This window comes from Panicum virgatum, chromosome 2K (assembly GCF_016808335.1).
Source record: "Panicum virgatum strain AP13 chromosome 2K, P.virgatum_v5, whole genome shotgun sequence".
NCBI lineage: Eukaryota > Viridiplantae > Streptophyta > Magnoliopsida > Poales > Poaceae > Panicum > Panicum virgatum.
The window spans coordinates 53,785,281-53,804,702 of NC_053137.1; the positions used below are offsets into that span (position 1 = coordinate 53,785,281).

General features: G+C 47.5%; 2 protein-coding genes and 1 pseudogene across 2 annotated transcripts; all 3 read left to right on the forward strand.

Moving 5' to 3' along the window:
* The first annotated feature begins 1,313 nt into the window (after window positions 1-1,313).
* LOC120685519 lies at window positions 1,314-6,882 on the forward strand (annotated as a pseudogene).
* A 1,072-nt stretch (window positions 6,883-7,954) lies between these two features.
* On the forward strand, window positions 7,955-10,733 carry LOC120685536. The gene is made up of 4 exons (XM_039967526.1): window positions 7,955-8,868; window positions 8,965-9,234; window positions 9,311-9,532; window positions 9,637-10,733. Exons 1-4 carry the CDS (start codon window positions 8,734-8,736, stop codon window positions 9,691-9,693), a joined length of 684 nt encoding a protein of 227 aa, XP_039823460.1. The 5' UTR covers window positions 7,955-8,733; the 3' UTR covers window positions 9,694-10,733.
* A 3,558-nt stretch (window positions 10,734-14,291) lies between these two features.
* On the forward strand, window positions 14,292-15,962 carry LOC120685529. The gene has a single exon (XM_039967513.1). It carries the CDS (start codon window positions 14,581-14,583, stop codon window positions 15,598-15,600), a length of 1,020 nt encoding a protein of 339 aa, XP_039823447.1. The 5' UTR covers window positions 14,292-14,580; the 3' UTR covers window positions 15,601-15,962.
* Window positions 15,963-19,422: the final 3,460 nt, after the last annotated feature.

The following is a 19,422-nucleotide window of genomic DNA, read 5'->3' on the forward strand; positions in this document are numbered from 1 at the left end:
AACAGGAGTTGTCGAGCTCGAGCTCCGGCATTTAAACACAGAAAAAGAAAGCCTCAAGTCTCATAGCATGACACTGCAGAAAAAGGCTAAAGCTTACCCCGTGAATTGAAAAATAAATTATTGCTGCCCATGTTTCAGATCCCATACGGCATTACGGCTGCAATCCTACTGCTGCTTATCGCAGCATGTGCAGAAAACAGTTGTTAAATGCTAGGTTTTCTTCGTGCGGACCAGCGATCACTGCGTGGGCAGCGGCGAGCAGATCCGCGATCGCTCACCGGCACCGCCGTTAAATAAAGCCCCGGCGTTGCGCTGTCAAGCGCGTTGTTTTTCTTTCTTTCATTCCTTTTTTTTCCCGAGAGGGAACGAGAACTAACTAATGGGGAAGCGAAGCGCATGCCATTGCCATGCCGGCCTGGTCAATGCAAGCGAAGCAATGGATTCTTATCCGTGGCGCCAGGACGACAGGACGGGGAGACAGAGGGGTTGCCCCGTTCAAGGTCGCGCGTGGCAAGTTGCCATGGCAACGACCGAGCGCGCGGGCGACCGGCGCAGCGGTGGATCGGTTCTCCGCCCGCGGCTCCGAGCACGAGCGCCTCCTGCCGTGGTAGAGATGGCATTGGCACGCACAGCCAGCCGGGTCGCTGGCACTGACCGCGCGACGGCGAGAGGTGCGACCGGCGACGGCGCCGGTGCGCGCGGCACTAGTAGTCTACTACTGTGTGGAGTACTAGTGTGTAGAGTCAACTAGTGCGTAGTGGGCAGCCATCGTGTTGCATCCGCATGTACTGTACATCAACGGTTCGTTGCCGGCTTGCTGGTGGTCGCTAGTGCAAACTGCAGCCTGGCAGCTGCCAAACCAAACTATGCAGGCCAAAGAGATGATAATGATTTATGTCAAGAAAAAAAAATAGATGATGATGTGGAGGAAGGGCCGGCACCGACACACCAGCCAGGAGCCGTGCCCGGGAAAAGGGTCCTGGACAAACGGTGTCGGAGCAGGCGGACAGGCGGCATAAGAAGTGTTTCTGGAAGTCTGAATACGAGCGAGGAGAAAGTTTGTACCGAACTTCCACAATCCACTGTACCACTACAAAGCTGGTTGCAGACAACGAGCAACCTCGCGAATCCATGGACTACATGAGGCTACAGGTCTGTCATCTGCGCCATTGCTTGTGCGAAAGTGCTCAGCTCATCAGCTGGCCACAAGCATCTCTGAACTTTGTTCGTTACAGTGTTGGAGTTGGGACGCAAATTTCTGTAGCATTGGGGTGTTTTGGGTACCGACGTCACGTACGAGGGGGTTAAAGCGAAGTTTACTAGATCTCAGCCTTACCAGTTACCACTCCCATCGGACGGCTGTGGCGAGGCCCGAGCCGCACCGGAATCGCCTGCCGCCGCCGCGCCTTGTCGGGGCCACACGCAGTCCCCACCACCACCGGCGCGGCGGCGGCACCGGCCGCCGGTTCTCTTCGTCCCGCCCCCGCTCCTGAGAAGAGCGAAACATTTCCCTCTCGAGCCTCGGCGTGGCCGGTCCCGGGGGTGACGCCTCGGGGTGGCGGCGGGAGATGCTGAAGATAGTGACTTACAACGTTAACGGGCTGCGGCCGCGGGTGGCGCAGCACGGCTCGCTCCGCCGCCTCCTCGACGCCCTCGACGCCGACATCATCTGCTTCCAGGTCCGACCAATTGCTGATTCCCTGCTCACCAAACTGAGCCCGCGGAACCCTAGCTCTCGCCTGCATGTGCTTATCACTCACTGTTCGACCCCAGTTTCGCCGCTGAGATTGCGATGTACTGTACTACATGCGACGGATGCAAATGGGCAGAGTTTGAAGTTTATTGCAACTGCCACTTGAATTCAGGAACATTTTTTTTATATCTCGTTTAGTGTTGATTCTGCCTGGGATGCGATGCATCGTTTGTTCAGTCAAATGCAACCCCTCAAAAAAAAATGCAGAGAGTAAAGCTGGGTGAGCTGTGGCTTGGTTTGCGGTTTATTAGAGCTAACTGTATTAATGCATTCTGCATTGTAGGAGACCAAATTGTCAAGACAGGACCTGTCAGCAGATGTTATAATGGCTGAAGGATACGAGGCTTTTGTTTCATGCAATCGCTCTGCTAAAGGGCGTGGAGCATACTCTGGTATGTTGATATGTGCCACTGCCACAATTGTCATTTAGGTGTATCCAATTTGGTAGGTTTTGCACACTGCTGATGCATAGTTGATTGCTTAGTTGGTGTTGCCGTGTTGGTTCAATGTGACTTTGACTTTCATCACATTATTTCTGCAAGCAGTTAATTACCATACTTAACTCCATTGTAGGTGTTGCAACATTTTGCCGAGTAACATCTGCATTTTCCAGCCAGGAGGTTGCTTTGCCAGTAGCAGCCGAAGAAGGATTTACTGGACTTCAGGACTATGCAAAAAAACAGTGAAATTGTTGGGGATTTTGTTATTGCAACTCCTGTAGAGGTGGAGGGCCTTGGTGAAATCACAAGAGAGGACCTTCTAAGGGTGGACAATGAGGGGCGGTGCATCATCACCGATCACGGACATTTTGGTACTAGATTGTCTTGGAAATAACACAACTAACTGCCGTGCATTATTTCAATGTTTTTTGTTGCATAGTTGATTTCTTCTCGGTATGTAATGATGATATTGTGACATTTGTGTAGTTCTTTTCAACATATATGGCCCAGCTGTTGAAGAAGGTGATAAAGAGCGGGTTCATTTTAAGCTACTATTTTATAAGATACTGCAGGTACTTCTTGTGCATCTTTGTTAATAAGTGCTCCCTCTTTTCCAAATTATAGGTTGTTTTGGCTTTTCTAGATACATAAGATTTTGTATGTATCTAGACATAGTGTGTATCTAGGTGCATAACAAATGACCTAAAATTTGGAATGGAGGAAGTATGGAATATTTGAACAATATACTTTTGTTTCGGATATGTTTATTGCTTGACCTATGGCGTGCTTCTTATACTTGCCTCTGTTTATCAATGTCTATGTCTATTAGAAACGATGGGAACATCTATTGGCTCTTGGAAAGAGAGTCTTCGTTGTTGGTGATTTGAATATTGTTCCTGCTTCAATAGATAGGTGTGATGCGCCTCCTGGTTTTGAGAAACAAATGTAAGCCATTTTACTTAATTTTAGTGATTTCTGCTAGGTTCCAATTAAGAAGCATTTGGGAATAATAACAATATTATTTTATTATCCGTTTCCTTAAGGTTTCGAGAATGGCTGAGATCCATGCTGAAAGAACATGGAGGTCCCTTTTTTGATGCTTTTCGATCAAAACACCCTGAAAGGTATTGGAGTGTCCCCCCAAGTTCACATTTACATAACGTGCTACTGAGCAACTCCAACCGCTTATGCTCTTGATTTGTTATTACTAGTTGCTCATATTCAGCATTTGTGAAATTGTTTCCGGGGATTTTTTTATATATTTAATTCATTGGAAAACTGACACCATCACACTGATCTAAGTTGGATCCCCCTTTGCGACAATGAGTTTTGAGTTTAGTCTATTTTTCTTCTCCATGGTTGACATATAAATCTATGATAGACTCCTCATGCAAAATTAGCATCTAACCTATACTTAGTTTTTCTAACTTTGCTGTATTTTGTTTGTGCAGGGAAGGAGCATATACTTGTTTTAATCAAAAAATTGGTGCTGAAGAATATAATTATGGTTCTAGAATAGACCACATTCTCATTTCCGGTGCCTGTCTCCATCATTGCGATTCTGCGGAGGATCATAGCATTTTCTGTTGCCATGTAGAAGAATGTGAGATAATGAATCATTTCAAAAGAGGGAATTCTGAAAAAATTTCAAAGTAAAGAATAGTGGAAAATCAGTTCTTCTCTATGAGAAAAGTGGATAATGTAAATGATTGCGGTGTTAATTAGATGATTTACTCTATCCATTGTCTACAGGTGGAAAGGGGGAAGAAGTAGTAAGCTAGAAGGATCTGATCATATTCCAGTTTATATTTTGCTGAAAGAAATTCCTGAACTTCCTGTTCATAATATCCCACCAACAGCTGCAAGATATCTTCCAGAGGTCCGTGGACGGCAACAGAGTATTGGTGAGTGAATTTTAATGTTCTGTAAGATTTTTATTGTTACTAGCTTTTGCACCTCTCAGTTGATGTACTACAGCCAGGTTGTAGGCGGATAAATTAGCTGAAGTTGTTCATGGAACTGTTCTGTGTCACACAACTTATATGTGAATATTCCTTTTCATTGAACTTCTGGTTAAAGCAACTTCCCTTACTTCATCACTTTCATTTAAAGGAAATCATAACTTGCTTGAGGACTTTGGCTTTCTTACACATACGTTAACTATGTTAATAGAAGACTGATATTTGCAGATTATCTTTCACATTTCCTGATGTTCATTGTTGATCTCATATATATCAAAGAGACTGGAACATTTCCTTTTTCTAAACAAAATGCTAGCACTCTGCTTGCCTCAGTTAAGAAAAAGAACCCTGTAGCATGCTTTGCTCTGCAATAAAATTGGTGTTGTAGGGCTGTTCTTTGAATATTCAGTTTGAGTTTATCATAGTTTGTTATTTGGTAAGGCAAGTGCTCTGGTCGTATAAACCACCTACTCCAAAATTATACTTGGGGTTCACTTTTGCGTGAAGGAGTGCTAGTTAAAGTATGCTGTGCATTGCTGTGCATAATACTGATCACTTCTGTTGACACAATCTGCAGTGTCATTCTTCAATAAAGGGAAAACTTATGAGCTGCAAGATGCTGGACGTTTGGTTCTGTCAGAGGATACAGTAAATGGTAGCTACTGTAGTGATGACTTGGAAAATAAAACTATAGCTAAGGAAGTACCGGCAGCTGCAAAAGGTGGTAACCTTCCTAGTTTGATGTGTAAGGGGGGAGATCTTGATCAATGGAGAAATGAAGGTTTGAGTGGCATCTCCCGTAACAGCCAGAAAAATTCACCATCTGGCACCAAGGGTGTGCCAAACAAGAAGATTAAACGCAACTTATCCTCTCAACCAACAATCAAGTCGTTTTTTCAACCACCAAGGTCAGAGACAGTAAATGTCAGTACCAGTACCTTAGTTACTCCAGTGGAAACAATACATTGTATGAATCAAATATGTGTTCCAAATGATGATAGTCTGCCAGAAAGCATGCAGTGCACAACTTCAGGCGCCGAAGATCAGGATAAAACAAATGTATCATCCTGTTCACTTTCAACAGACAAGTGTAATGCTGCAGCATTAGAGTGGCAAAGAATACAACAAAAGATGAAGATGACACTGCCACGATGCAAAGGGCATCGCGAACCATGTATTCCAAGGTCCGTGAAGAAGGGCCCTAATATTGGCCGATTATTCTATGTCTGTCCTCGTGCTCAGGTACATAACTACATATATATGTTCACATTTATGCTCAGCAGACATGATTACATCAGTTGAACAATCAAATAGGCTGTAAACAATATAAATTGTCTTTAAATATTATTATCTTCCCCTGACCATCAAATGTTGTATTTTGTCAAGGGACCTGCATCAAATCCAGAAGTGAATTGCGGCCACTTTCAGTGGGCACCTGTAAAATCTAAAGAGAAACATTCATGATCGTTTCTCCCCATTTCAGGTGAAAGAATTTATTCACGCTCAGTCTATACTTTTGTCAGACTTGGACAATTTAATGTACATTTCTGCAAACTGCTAACAGTCAATTTTCAGGACATTCTGCTTCCTGTAAGTCTGGTACATCGCTTTGTCCTGAGCTGTTCTTTTAATCAGCAGTAACCCCCCCCCCCCCCCCCCCCCCTCCTCTGGCAGTTACAGATTTTACAAAATGGGACCTTGCATTCTCTTCATATTTTACCCTCCTGGTTTGTTAGCTTATCTTCACTACCAAATTATGCAAATTCTTAATAGACTACTGACTATTAGTAGAGAATTTTGACGAAATCAAACAAAGTTTAGCCTGTAAGCAATGTGTCGAATGGCAGCCATTGTGGGCATTATAAAACTAAATCGTGCTAGTATTTTATAATGTTGTTACCTATCTCTCTCAAGAAATGAAGTGCCAGTTGCGCAATGAGGGTGACTGGTACATTCCCTTTCCAATATTTACTCATGAAACAGAACTATTTATTTCCACCAGATGTCATGCCATATTTGGTTTTATTTCTTTCCTTTTTCAAAAAAAAATGACGGGATAGGGCATATATTAAAAAAGAACTGACACTGTCCTTTATACAGCCTATTCAAACAACCGTTTGGAGTGAATTCAGCTCTACGTTTTTCAGTCTAGACTAGCATGTCAGGTGAATAATAACACAAAGAAAGTGGAGAATTGGGTAAGAGATTTTCCTTGTGTTATTTCGCATACATTGACCTGGATTCAGGTAAATGTAGCTGAGATTCTGGGCAAGAAACCGTTTCCCTCGTTGATACGGCAGTGCCCTAAAATTCCTTGGAATTTGAGAGTACTGTTTGTATTGCCGAGCCCACGTGGGAGCATTATGAACTTGATCACTCTAAATTGTGTCACTCCGAGTAACCAACTACCATTACATGATTGACGGATAGGTACTTCCAATGTGTATCTCGTGGAAGCAGTTGAACGCGGAGCGCAGGCTGTGATTTGAATCCGCGGAAGTCAAATAATTGGAAGCGGGAAGCTGAGTTCCGGCTAACTTGAAAGCCACTCCAGTACTCCGCCCCGTGTTTTGGTTTGATCTTTTTTTTTGTTCTGTAGTGCGGTGGGCTTAAACATTGTTTTTGGGTTAAGCATGATGAACCTTGCTTGTCCTACCCCTCATCTCCCAAATACTGAATCACCTAAAGAAAGATGGGAGGGCCATCTTGCTCGCCCGAATTCCCCCTACATTAGCTTTGCAAGTGGCCCGAGGTAAGGCCATATTTTGAGAACAAATCAAGAGAAGATCGATTCAGGGATGCGGCTAGATTTTTGCCTTAAACACAGCACGCCGTGTCGCTCTCTACACCAGAAACTTGCACTCGTGGCCCATGCTGGACAAGGAACGCACGAACGCCTGACGTGGTGTTATTAGTGTCACGTTTTAATGTCGGCGTCTAGCTCGCATTGAGGTTCCCGTCGCCTACGGGCTACGGGGCAGTATCTAAGTATCTTGCTGTGAGGCTGCATGTGCTGTCTACGCGAAGTTTCGAACGAATCGTTCGTTAAATCTGCATGCCGAGATACCCTTTTGGGTAACATACGCACGCGATGAGGCTCTCGCGTTACTGCTGGTGTGTACCCAATATCCAAAGCATGTCTGCCGATAGATCACATGGCCATCGTACTCCGTCAACAAAAGTCTCCGGCATTTGCCCTACAAATTACCCCGTGTTTAGTTCCAAAAATCAAAATTCCAAAAAAAAATTTCGGCACCTGTATGGAGACTTAAATCTAGACGAAATAGAAAACACATTGCGACTGCTGTCTGTAAATCGCGAGACGAATTTAATGAATCTAATTAGGCTGTAATTAGACACTAAATTGCTACAGTAAACAACCTCTAATGACGGATTAATTAGACTTATTAGATTCGTCTCGCGATTTACAGACGAGTTCTATAATTATTTTTATAATTATTTTATATTTAGTATTTTAAATGTAGAAAAATATTTTTTCAAAAACTTTACCAGAAGCAACCAAACAGACCTTATTCGAGCAACCTGCAACCTCTGCCTCCAGATCGCCAATCACAGGGCGCGTGCCCCCCGTCTATGATGCGCCAATCGCCCAATCCTTTTCCCTGTGGCCCCGATTCGTCACCATCTCGCCATAAAAAAACACCAGCACTCCACCGAACCAACCCTCTTTCTTGTAACTTGCAAGCCAAAGAAAAAAGAAACATAAAATCGGCCGGCCTGCCATCAGCACCATACCCGCACCTAACGCGGGTTTTTTTTTATCTTTTTTAATAATATTTTAAGTTTAACCCGTATTGGTTTTTATTTGCAGGACGTAGCCCGTTTGGTCGCGCCAACCCGTATGGCGTGACAGATAGCCTCTGTGGCGCCAGTGCATGTGGCGCGACAGTGTGGCCACGCTGGCGGCCCGAGCCAGCGCTGCGCCGCGACGTTGATGACGTGGTCCTCCCTATCGCGCCACATGCACTGGCGCGACAAGGCCAATGTCCTGGGTCGCCGGCCCCTTCTCCCCCACCCTCCCTTTCCCTCCCTCGCTCCACCCCGACCACAGCGCGTCTAGGGTCGCCGCCGGCCGCCGCCACCCCCCAGATCCCCCCCCAAATCGGATTTTTTAGGGGAAAAAGTACGGGGAATCGTTCCCCACCTTTCCCCAAAGGTATTGCCCCTAATATCTCATCGTTTAACCGTGTGCATTAGTAGTTATTGGTGGTTTTTTTATTAGGGTTAGGTTCTTATATGAGAAATGGTGGTGTTGTTGATAGTTTTCTCATGATTAGGATTTTAGATGATACTTAGATGGTACTCTGCTCTCAATTTGGACGTGAGGCAGTACGTGCATGCATCGATTAATATGATTTCTAGGATTGAGTGGTGGGGATGTTAATATGAGTTACATGTAATTTTATTCCATAGTTTTAGGAATGTATATATTATATTTTGAGCGCTGGTATATCGTGCTTAATTAGTATATACTTTGTTTCCATAATTATTTTGTTTTTGTTTCCATAAGTATTTTTTTATTTCACATGGCAATTGAATTTATGTATCTACATTGCACATGGCAATGAGCGATGCCCGGTACAAGCTGCTTGGTGGTGGACAGTACCCATCTGAGTGTGATGAGGATGCCCCAGTCCCTCCTGCCCTTCCAGTTCCATTCTGTCGTTGTGAACCGGGCAATCAGCTGGCAGAGGTGAAGCAATCGAGGCATCCCAAGACGGCCGGTAGAGCATTCTACATATGCAAGTGGAATGATTCATTGAATCCTTACCACTGCCTTTTCTTTCAGTGGATCGATGGTCCGGATAAGTTCGATCCTAGAATTCGGCTGTTCCCTTATTATCGGTCAGAGTCGTGGGCGTACAATGAGTTTAGACGATGGGTTCCTCCCCCACCAAATCCACCACCTATGACAGAGGAAGAGAAGCAAGAAACTGCTATATATCGTGTGAACAATCCTCCCAAATGTCATTGCCGTGTTCGTGCCAAACTTCAAAGGCCTAATATTGGTGTCCCTCCAAAGTTCACTCCCTTTTTTAGATGCTCGCTAAAGACTATAGTAAGTGTCATGTAGCGTAGCATTGATTCTTTAATTTTGCAGGAGTAGATGCTCGCTAATGTTATGTGTCATGCAGGATGGATGGCCGGTATGTGACTTCAATGAGTATATTTATGGTCCTAGATCTCATTGGCCGACAGAAGAGGAGGTGCGAGAATTTGAGAGTGGGAAGAAGCCATGGCCATGTACAACTACTCCTAGTCTTCGATGCAAGTGTGATATTCTGGCCACAAAAGGCGTAATTCCTTCTGAGCTTGGCTACGGATATTACTGTGGCAATAGCTACGGAGAGTATTGGGTTCGTATATTAACCACAAAGTTGAAACTCCTTATGATTCTGTCATTATGCTAGTATTTGGTACATTAACATTTCTGAATGTTTGGCTCTCAATAATTTTTCAGGAGGGAAGGATATGTGATTGGGAGTGGTTCGAAGGCCGGTATGAGCTAATGTTGTAATTGGGCAGAACAAAAGAGCCTTGGAAATCTCGAGACACTTTAAATAGAAAACTAAAGATAAGAAAGGATTACCAAGTTACTTTGCCCCTTGAGTCATTTCTGTCAGGGCCTGTACTCCAATACCTACGGCGTGAGTATGGAAAGAAGGCAGCAGAAAAGGTGACTCTTGAGGATTGCATTGTTTATTGGAGGAGGAACCGAAGCAAGTACCCACGGCCCCTCACAGATAGGGAGCTTTTGGCAAATTATGAGAAGAAGGAGAATGAAGAGGAGATGGAGAGGTAGAGGTTAAGGGAGGAAAGAGTAAAGAAAGGTTTTACTGTTGATCCGGAAGCTAAATACCCAAAGGGTTCATGGGTAGAATATTTTCAGAAATTGGAGGCTAACAAGAGGATGGAAGAAATGGAAAAGATGGAGGATTTAGCTCAGGAGGCTCAGATTGAGGCAATACAGGCCCTAGTTGCCGATCTGCCACACAAGGTGCCCAACGTTGAGAAGGATGTGTCATCCGCGAGCACAGAGGTTTTGGGTGTTAGAGCTACTCAAATGGAGGCAATGAAGGAACTTGTAGGAGACTTATCTGCCCAGGATCACCCGTCTGACAGGAAAGGAAAAGCAGTGGACACACATGTAGTCGATAACTAAGGGAATAGTGTAGGACAAAGGGAAGAGTGCTTCTGAGCATGACCACGTTCCTGATGATGGAGATGATGACGAGTGGTGGTCAATGAATGCAGATGAAGTAGAAGTCATAGTGTCCCAAATTGAGGTAAGAAAGGGGAAAGCTGTAGTCCAAGATGATGGAGATGATGATGATGGTGGTTGGGGAGAGCTTTTGATTGAGGGCGACTCTGATTAGCTTGTTTTATTTATAATTGTATGGACTCTATATATGATTGGACTATGTGTGTGACGGACTTTTTTATTGCTGGACTATTTATGTGTTTTACCTATTCATGTGGTTGTCGTATGTGTATGAGACTTTATTTGTAGTTTCGAATATTGTATGGTTATGAAATTAGGAATTTATTTAGTTTGTATCGTGTGCAATTTAATGATGGGTCATCTCCATTATTGAACAACTGTTTTAGATTACAATCGCAACTGCAGATGCAAAAATTGTTGTGGCATGACCCGCGTGTAAACTTGACAATTGCGCACCGTAATCTTATAATTTTTTTAAATGAATGACAAATCACGTTGAATTTGAAAGTGGAAATATTTTAGATCTTTTGAATATTGAGTACTTTTTTAAGTATATCTTCTGTTCAAATTTGAAAAATTATGCAAGAGAATTAGAAAATAGCATTGAATTGTGTTAGCTGTGTATGAAAGTTATAAATTTCAGAATTTGAAGCAACATTTGTTCAAGACTGCTCTATTGCGAATTTGTTGGTTTTGAAGTTTTGAGCGACGTCCATGCTCAATGTTTTTTAATTAGAACATGTTTCGGTGTCCGAAACATAGGTGCAACAGATGTCGATAAGCATTTATGCGAACAAATTACGAAAATACTTTGAATTTGAAATCTTGTTGTAAATAGCATGCAGCGAGAGGGAGCAGCAAGACAGAGCAGCAAGATAGTTAGCTGGCCGAATTCTGTGCTTGTCGCGCCACTCCGGGTGGCGCTACAAAGCTACTCTGTCGCGCCATTGGGAGTGGCGCGACCAAAGGGAGCTGCCACGCCACCAAGTGAAAAATACAGTCCTTACTGGGTTTGGGCACACAATGGCGCGACATCGGGCATCTATCGCGCCAGTGGTGTTGGCGCGACAAGCCTACTCTGTCTGCACAACGACTGCGTGCACTGGTGCCTGCACAACGACTGCGTGCAAATACCGGGGCTGGACGCCGGAGAAAACTTCGCCGTGTGTGGCCGACGGCGAAGCGCCGACGGCAGCCGCTGCCACGGCGAAGAGAGTGTTCGCCGTGTGTCAAATATCGGGCACACGGCGAACACATTCGACGTGTATTATTCGTGGCACACGGCGAAATAAATGTCACAAACGGCGTCGGCCGGAGTTTACGGCGGCGGGGTCAACATCGCCGTGTGCTAGCCGTGTGACACACGGCGAAGATTAGAAACTTCGCCGTGCGCCGCGGGCCCTGAGCACACGGCGAAGGGGAGAGGTTTGCCGTGAGCCTAGATTTTGACACACGGCATAGTCCTGGTTGGGGCCCAGGTTTAAAATAAAAAAAATTCAAAGTGATGGCACTCGGCACCCAGATTTGCCGAGTGTTTTGGCCAAAACACTCGGCAAAGGGCCTGTTTGCCGAGTGTTTTAGCCAAAACACTCGGCAAAGCTGTCTAAAATTCAATTTTATTTTTATTTTTAGTTTCAGCTCCTGCAAATCAAACACCTCATATATCACACATATCGCTCAAATATCACATATATCACACAAATGTCTCAAATATCACATATATCACCAAACAAGTCCACATATCACACATATAGTACACATATATCATCACAAATCCACAAATCAAACCAAGTCCACCACCAAACTCACAAGTATCACCAAACAAGTCTATAACAAATTACATACTCTGTAGCATGCAAACCGATACTCTAGATGTACATGCATACAGATCAGGCAACAGAAATCCATCTCACAAGACCTTTCCAGCAATTACATCGATATAAGATCCGGAAAATCATCTTGCTGGCTACCGCGACCTTGGCTTCCTCCTTCCAGCTGGCTACCGTGACCACTACTTTCTCCTTCCCTTGGAGTATTGCCATAGTAGTTGATAGTGACGACGGGGTTGTCGTGGTTGGTGCTGGAGAAGCAGCTGACATGGGTCGCACAGTTGCTACAGGGCAGACACCCACCTAACCAACTAATCATCTTGGAGAACTTCTTCCGTAATGTCATAGGATTTAGTGAGAACTTTGATATTTGAATGGCTCCATCAAAGCAAACACAGACAAATTTCACCTGTGGATCTGGGTTTGCTGATGTTGTTGTAGGTAGAATGCGATGATTAGAAATGCATGTACAGATCTGGGGTACCGGATTCGCCCGATGTGGAGGAGGTGGTGGAGGTGGTCTCCCCGCGGTCTTGGATTTGGAGGAGGCGCCTGGGAGGGGGGATAGCTGAGGCCGCATACCAGAATAACTGAGTGGTCAGACAAGGATAACTGAGTCCCAAGAACAAAATAACTGAGTTGGGAGAATAACTGGCACAAATTAATTATTGGAGTTGTGTATAATGGAACTGCATGACAATTTTAAAAGAAATGGAACTGCATGACAGTTTTCAAAAAAAAATGGAACTGCATGTAGAAGCCGAATTTCTAAGCAATCCTATTAGGTAAAGCACCTGTACACTTGAAATATATGAAATTAAATACTGAAGCATGCTGTTGTATTTCACTAGTTTGTTTCACCCCCTTTCTTCTGAATCAGTGTGATATGAAGTCTAAATATGTGGTTTTGTTTGTGGAAGCAAATTCAGTGATTCAGTATCACCTTGCTTCCTGCTTGTGGGACTATATAGTCATTTCTATCTTCTTAATTTGTTGTCGTATTTTATCCTCCTCGTATCTGTAAGGACAATTTCTAATATATCTCGACTCAGAGATTAGTAATTTTATTTATTTTGTATTTACCCTCTAAATCTTCCATCTTGGATCTTGACTTTTGTTTGCCTAGCTGTGTTGGATGGCATAGGAATGCTTAAATATATATGACTTTACAGCTATATTGTGTCATGGGCTTCCTACGGTGCTTGAATGTGTCTTTGTAGCGCTTTGTCTTTGTCTTTGTTATGCAATTATTCAGTAATTGAAATCATAAAACAAAATGATTAGATTTTTACGAACTAGGATTGTTTTTCTCTCAAAACTCTACTTGTCCTCATACTAGGATTTGGACCACGTAGCAATGCTAATAGATGGTTTTGGTAACACCAATCTTGATGAACTATAAAAACAATTCTTCACGGTGCCTAGTATCCATGAGTGAAAGCCATATTAACATCCCCACTACTCAATCCTAGAAATCATATTAATCATCCAAAGCCCTAATCATGAAAAAACTATCAACTACGACATTATTTTTCAAATCAAGAACCAAACCCTAATCACCAAGAATCCCTAATATCTACAAATGTGCACAGTTAAATAAGGAAAAATAGGAGCAATACCTTCGGGGAAGGGTGGGGAACATTTCCCCCAACTCCCCCCCCCCCAAAAGGCCGGATTTGGAGGGATCTGGGGGGTGGGGCGGCCGGCGGCGACGACCTTGCTCTCGTCGGGGAGGAGCGAGAGAAAGAAAGGGAGGGTGGGGGAGAAGAGGCCGGCGCGGGCCAGGATATTGGCCTTGTCGCGCCAGCCCGCATGGCGCGACAGGCTTGTCGCGCCAGTGCATGTGGCGCGACAGCGAGGGCCACGTCATCGCCGTCGCGGCGCAGCGCTGGCTCGGGCCGCCAGCGTGGCTACACTGTCGCGCCACATGCACTGGCGCGACAGAGGCTATCTGTCGCGCCATGCGGGCTGGCGCAACCAAACGGGCTACGCCCTACAAATAATAACCAATACGAGTTAAACTTAAAATATTATTAAAAAAATTAAAAATAAAAAAATTCACCTAACGCCAATCGGACCACCCAACGAAACCGAAATCTTTGAGGAAACAGCAGCGGAGCGGAGCTCGCAAGAACACACGCATCGCTTCCCTCCCCGTTCCTCATCGGGCTCGATCAGCCAAGGCCCCCCCTTCAAATAATCCATCGCCACATGTTGTCTAATCCCGCCGCGTGCTGATATTTTCTTCCCTGTTTGCCTTGCTAGCTGCTATCAATCAATCGGTCTGCAGCTTACAGCGACGTCGTCGTCCAGGTCAGAGCTCGAGGCAGCGAGGATCCTATCTATATTTACAATGGCCGCCTCCAATAGCAGCAGCGCTGGCAAGAACGGCACCAACCCGCTGGAGGCCATGGGCGCCTTCTTCTCGAAGCAGGTCGACCGGCGGAAGCTGGTGACCACCGAGAAGCAGGCGCTGGCCACGCGGCTGTCGGCGTCCGGCGACGCGTTCCCGGGGTCGGAGCACCGGCCGGCGGACCGGAAGCGGTGGATGGCGGAGCTGGGCGCGGACCGGGTGCGCGTGCACCAGGTGGTGTGGCCCGGCACCCACGACTCGGCCACCAACAAGATCGGCGTCCCGCTGGTGACCCGCCCCTTCGCGCAGTGCCAGTCCATGTCCGTGTACGAGCAGCTGTCCATGGGCACGCGCGTCATCGACGTGCGCGTCCAGGAGGAGCGCCGCGTCTGCCACGGCATCCTGGCCACGTACCCCGTCGACGTCGTGCTCGACGACGTGCGGCGCTTCCTGGGCGAGACCGAGTCGGAGGTGCTCATCCTGGAGGTGCGCACCGAGTTCGGGCACGAGGACCCGCCCGAGTTCGACAAGTTCCTGGTCGACAAGCTCGGCGAGGAGAACCTGATCCCGCAGGACGAGGCGGTGTTCCACAAGACCATCGCGGAGCTGCTCCCGCGGCGGGTGATCTGCGTGTGGAAGCCCCGCAAGTCGCCGGCGCCCAAGCCGGGGGGCCCGCTGTGGAGCGCGGGCTACCTCAAGGACAACTGGATCGACACGGACCTGCCTGAGACCAAGTTCGAGAGCAACCTCAAGTTTCTGGGGCAGCAGCCGCCGGTGGCGGACCGGCGCTTCTTCTACCGGGTGGAGAACACGGTGACGCCCAAGGCCGACAACCCGGTGCTGTGCGTGTGGCCGGTCACCAAGCGCATCCACGGCTACGCGCGCCTCTTCATCGCCGAGGCCTTCGCCAAGGGCCTCGGCGACAAGCTGCAGGTCTTCTCCACCGACTTCATCGACGGCGACTTCGTCGACGCCTGCGCTGGCGTCACCAAGGCGCGCGTCGACGGCACCGCCGCCTGACCACCCTGCGGGTGCGCACGGGCTTCGTAGCAATTAGAGGAGCCGCTGCGATTACAGGCAGGCAGGCTCAACCCGGTGGCCTCGCTGGACTAGCAGTGGTGGATCAGAACGTTACAGTATTGTCGTGTGAAGAGTATTCGTAGCGTAGGTCTTCGTGTACGTTGCGTGTAGCGATTCGGGCATTGCAGTGTTTTGTCCAGTGTGCGTGTAGCACAAAACATGCGATTCGAGTTTAAAGTTGCGCGTACGTGTATCGTGCATAGTGATGATTGATGAATTGCTCGTGGGAGATCGTGATGTACAAAGGAATAAACAGAAAAGGGTTCGCTCTGTTCTGACGAATGCTTGTGATCTTATTACTGTTATGTAGTGTAATTGTGCATGCATGCCACTAGTCTTCAGTGATGGAACTTTCTCTCTTTCAGTGGTTATACCGGTTCGTTACGTTATTTTGGGTATTAAGAGACTTTATTAGGCGACAGTTTCTGGTGGAATGAGCAGCATCCACTAATTTATGTAGCATAACAATTTAGCATTTGATGAGGGTTGAAGGGTTAGCAGCTTACTCGGTATATGTAAATCCATATTGCTGAACCAAACCGAGGTCAACGAGAGCCTCTGCGCCATTTAGCCTACGGGGAAGTGACGCATGCAAGTATGCGTTAGCAGTACGTCGTTCATTCATTAGTGCCCGCGTGTCTTGCCTGCAGCAGGTCGCGTTTTTCCTACGCGGCAGGTCTACACGTCGTCCTTGCCACGTGAACATTTCCGTGTCACGTGTTGCGGTGTTGGCTGCCGCTGCCTCGCCGTCTCCCCATCGCTTCCCGTGCGCGCAGCCCTTCACCCCATTGCTTTCTGCACTGGTGCCGGCCTCCTCCAGGCTGCTGCTCCAGCTCAGGCCAACCTGGGTGCCTTGGAGCCTCGGACCACCGCGTGCAAGGCTGCTCGTGCAGGCCTGGGCACTCGAGCCTATGGAAGCCAATCTTGAGCAGAGCTGCCGCATATCCTCTGATTGCTTAGGAACTCCGGTAGTTTCAACTGCATATCCTCTGATTGCTTAGGAACCCCGGTAGTTTCAGCATCCAACTCACAGGTACAAGTACAGTCATATGATTGTTCGAGCTCTCTCACTGGTGTCCAAATTTCCTATTCCAATAGATCAGGTGCACTAAATTAATCTCATTACTACTGCATATCAACATAGGAGAATTCCATCTATGTGCTCACGATTTGATTGCCAAGTTGTGCCCATCTTGAATGCATGTTTCCATTTTGAAAATTAAGATCTGTTGATTGTTTTCCTTTTAATCCATGTCCTGCAGAAGGTAGGCATTTAAACGGAGATGAGATGATAATAAGTTGAAGTTGCTTTGTTGCAAATATGAGAGCATAATCTATTTTGAACTTCTCCCTCACTGGCTCATATATGTATTTTTCCACTCTCATGTTTAATACATCTTAAAATAGTTGTTATAATTGCACATTTGAAATAGATTGGTACATGCACTTGCTTCTCGCTTTATTATCGACCCTGCTATCCTAAACCCATGTGGTCAACCAGGCAGTTGAATAACATGGTTCTACATTGTCGGTACCCCAGGACTGGGGTACCCCCTCTTGCTGTGTCTAGGCAGGAGCCTTGTGGTTATCCTTGACTACGTCCAAACAGCCGGATCCCCGCGGTCCGGAGCCCTGTTCACCCAACAACGGTCCCGGACCCGTCCCCCGGCTGGGAAGGGTCTGGGAGCACCACGTGTTTCGGGAAAAGCAGGCGCTCAGCCCGAACAGCCGGGAGCTCCGGACCTTCCGTGGAGGTCCGGACCCCCTGTATAGTAACCGGACCCCTCACTAAGGGAAGGAATTGACACCCCGCCCCGGGGAGGTCCGGAGCTGCCACGTGTCTGCAAGCACAGACACGTATATAAGGCCACTTGGTCTCCATACTAAAGGTTCACCTTCCACTGCATTCATTGCGGTAGGTGGACGTCCGCATTGATATAGCAGAAGCCGAGGCAAGTCTTTGACCAGGGGACACTATTGATCGCGTATTACCAAGACGTGTAGTGGAGCCGCTGGCGCCGCCCACGCCGCGTCTGTTAGTCTGCCATGACAGATGGACACGACGGCTCGGCTTCACCCATTATGACGCCTACATAATAGTCTCAACAGGCCATGCCGCAAGCTACATTTCCCCAACGGGCACCTTGCTGACGGGACAAGAGAAGACCTCCCTGAGTCAGAACGCCAGCAGGGCATGGAAGCATATCAGAGAAAAGATTCACAACTACTGTAGACATTTAAGTACTCAGCGCAGTATGCTACATAGTCACGTTGGGCCCACCTGTCGGGGCCTCAACGACCAATGTATCCGCACCCCTTGATCTATAAAAGGGAGGGCGTCCGCTAGAAGGGGGGTCAGGCTGGAAAAAGGCCAAGGCCCGGCAGAGGATAGGTTCATACACAACCAAGAACAATACTTCTCCCAATGGATGTAGGGTATTACGCTCCGGCGGCCCGAACCACTCTAGATCGTGAGTTCATGTGTGCTTGCCTCCGTGCTAGATTAGCCTAACCGCCTAGTACTTCCCCGAGTCCTCCCTCACCGGGAATAGGCGGGTGCGCTCCGCCACCCGGCTGTGGGTACCCTAAAAATCCCACGACATTTGGCGCCGTCCGTGGGGATGGATGCTGGCGTTGGCTAGATCTCCAAGCTTTCGAGGCTGAAGCTCATCCTCTGCGACAGCAGCGAGAAGATGAAGAGAGGCATGGTGGCACCTACGCTGCATGTCACTACGCTGAGGCACCAGCGCCCTCGGTGCGGCGGTGCACGGCAGCGGCGCCTGCTGTGCGTCGCCACTGTGACGCCTCAGAGCCGGCACGGTGGTGCGCGGGGGCGACGCCTGTTGCATATCGCCCCGCGCCATCCCAGTGTCGGCTCAAGGTTTTCTCTCAAGCAACGGCCACGCCTCCTCTGCGGTGGCATGGCGTCGGCTCAAGGCTTTCTCTCAACATGGAACCTGGAGCCAACGGCCATCCCGGAGGAAGTTGGTTGTGTCGTCGTGTCATCTCCGGCACCACCCGAGGTGCTTGGTGCTGCTGCAGACAGGACCCCGCCACCAGGCGCGAGGGCCCCTGGCGCTAGCACCAAGGACAAGCCGGCGAACGACCGCCCTTCTCCACGCCCCGTGCTCGTCCATACGAGCACCCGTTCTCCTGCTGCGCCAGGGCGGAAAACCAGGTTCTGCCACAGCAAGCGGCAGGCGGGCTGGCTCCCGGTGGCAGACGGCGACGGCAGGGGGCCTCTCCCATTCAAAGCCAAAGAATTTGTCTCATGCTACCTAAGCATATGACAGCTCTTAGGCAAGGAGTGGTCCCCCGAGCTCCCGAGGTGATGCTGGATGATGCAGTTCAGGCACATCCAGGGCGCCTTCACCTCCGACGACTATGAAGAATCCAGGAGTAGCGGTACCACTTCCAATCAGAGAAGGACATGCTGTATAGGATGCAGCCGAAGGTTACTCCTAAGATAAGACTAAGAAAATTTCTCCTTTGTAATAACGTGGCGCCTACGTGTGAGACCAGAGCGGTCAAGGTCCGACCTTGTAAACCCGACCTCTGGCCCTATCACACAAACAGGCAAAAAACGGTCCGGAGCGGTAGAGGTCCGACCTCGTAATCCCGACCTCTGATGTATACCATGACAACCACAATAATAAAGGGGTTTTTCTTTCTCAGTTTTATCTAGGCTCCACCGTGATTACATTTATTCGCCTTGGTTTAACCATTCTTTCCTCTTAAGCAGAATTTTCCTTTTATTGCTAA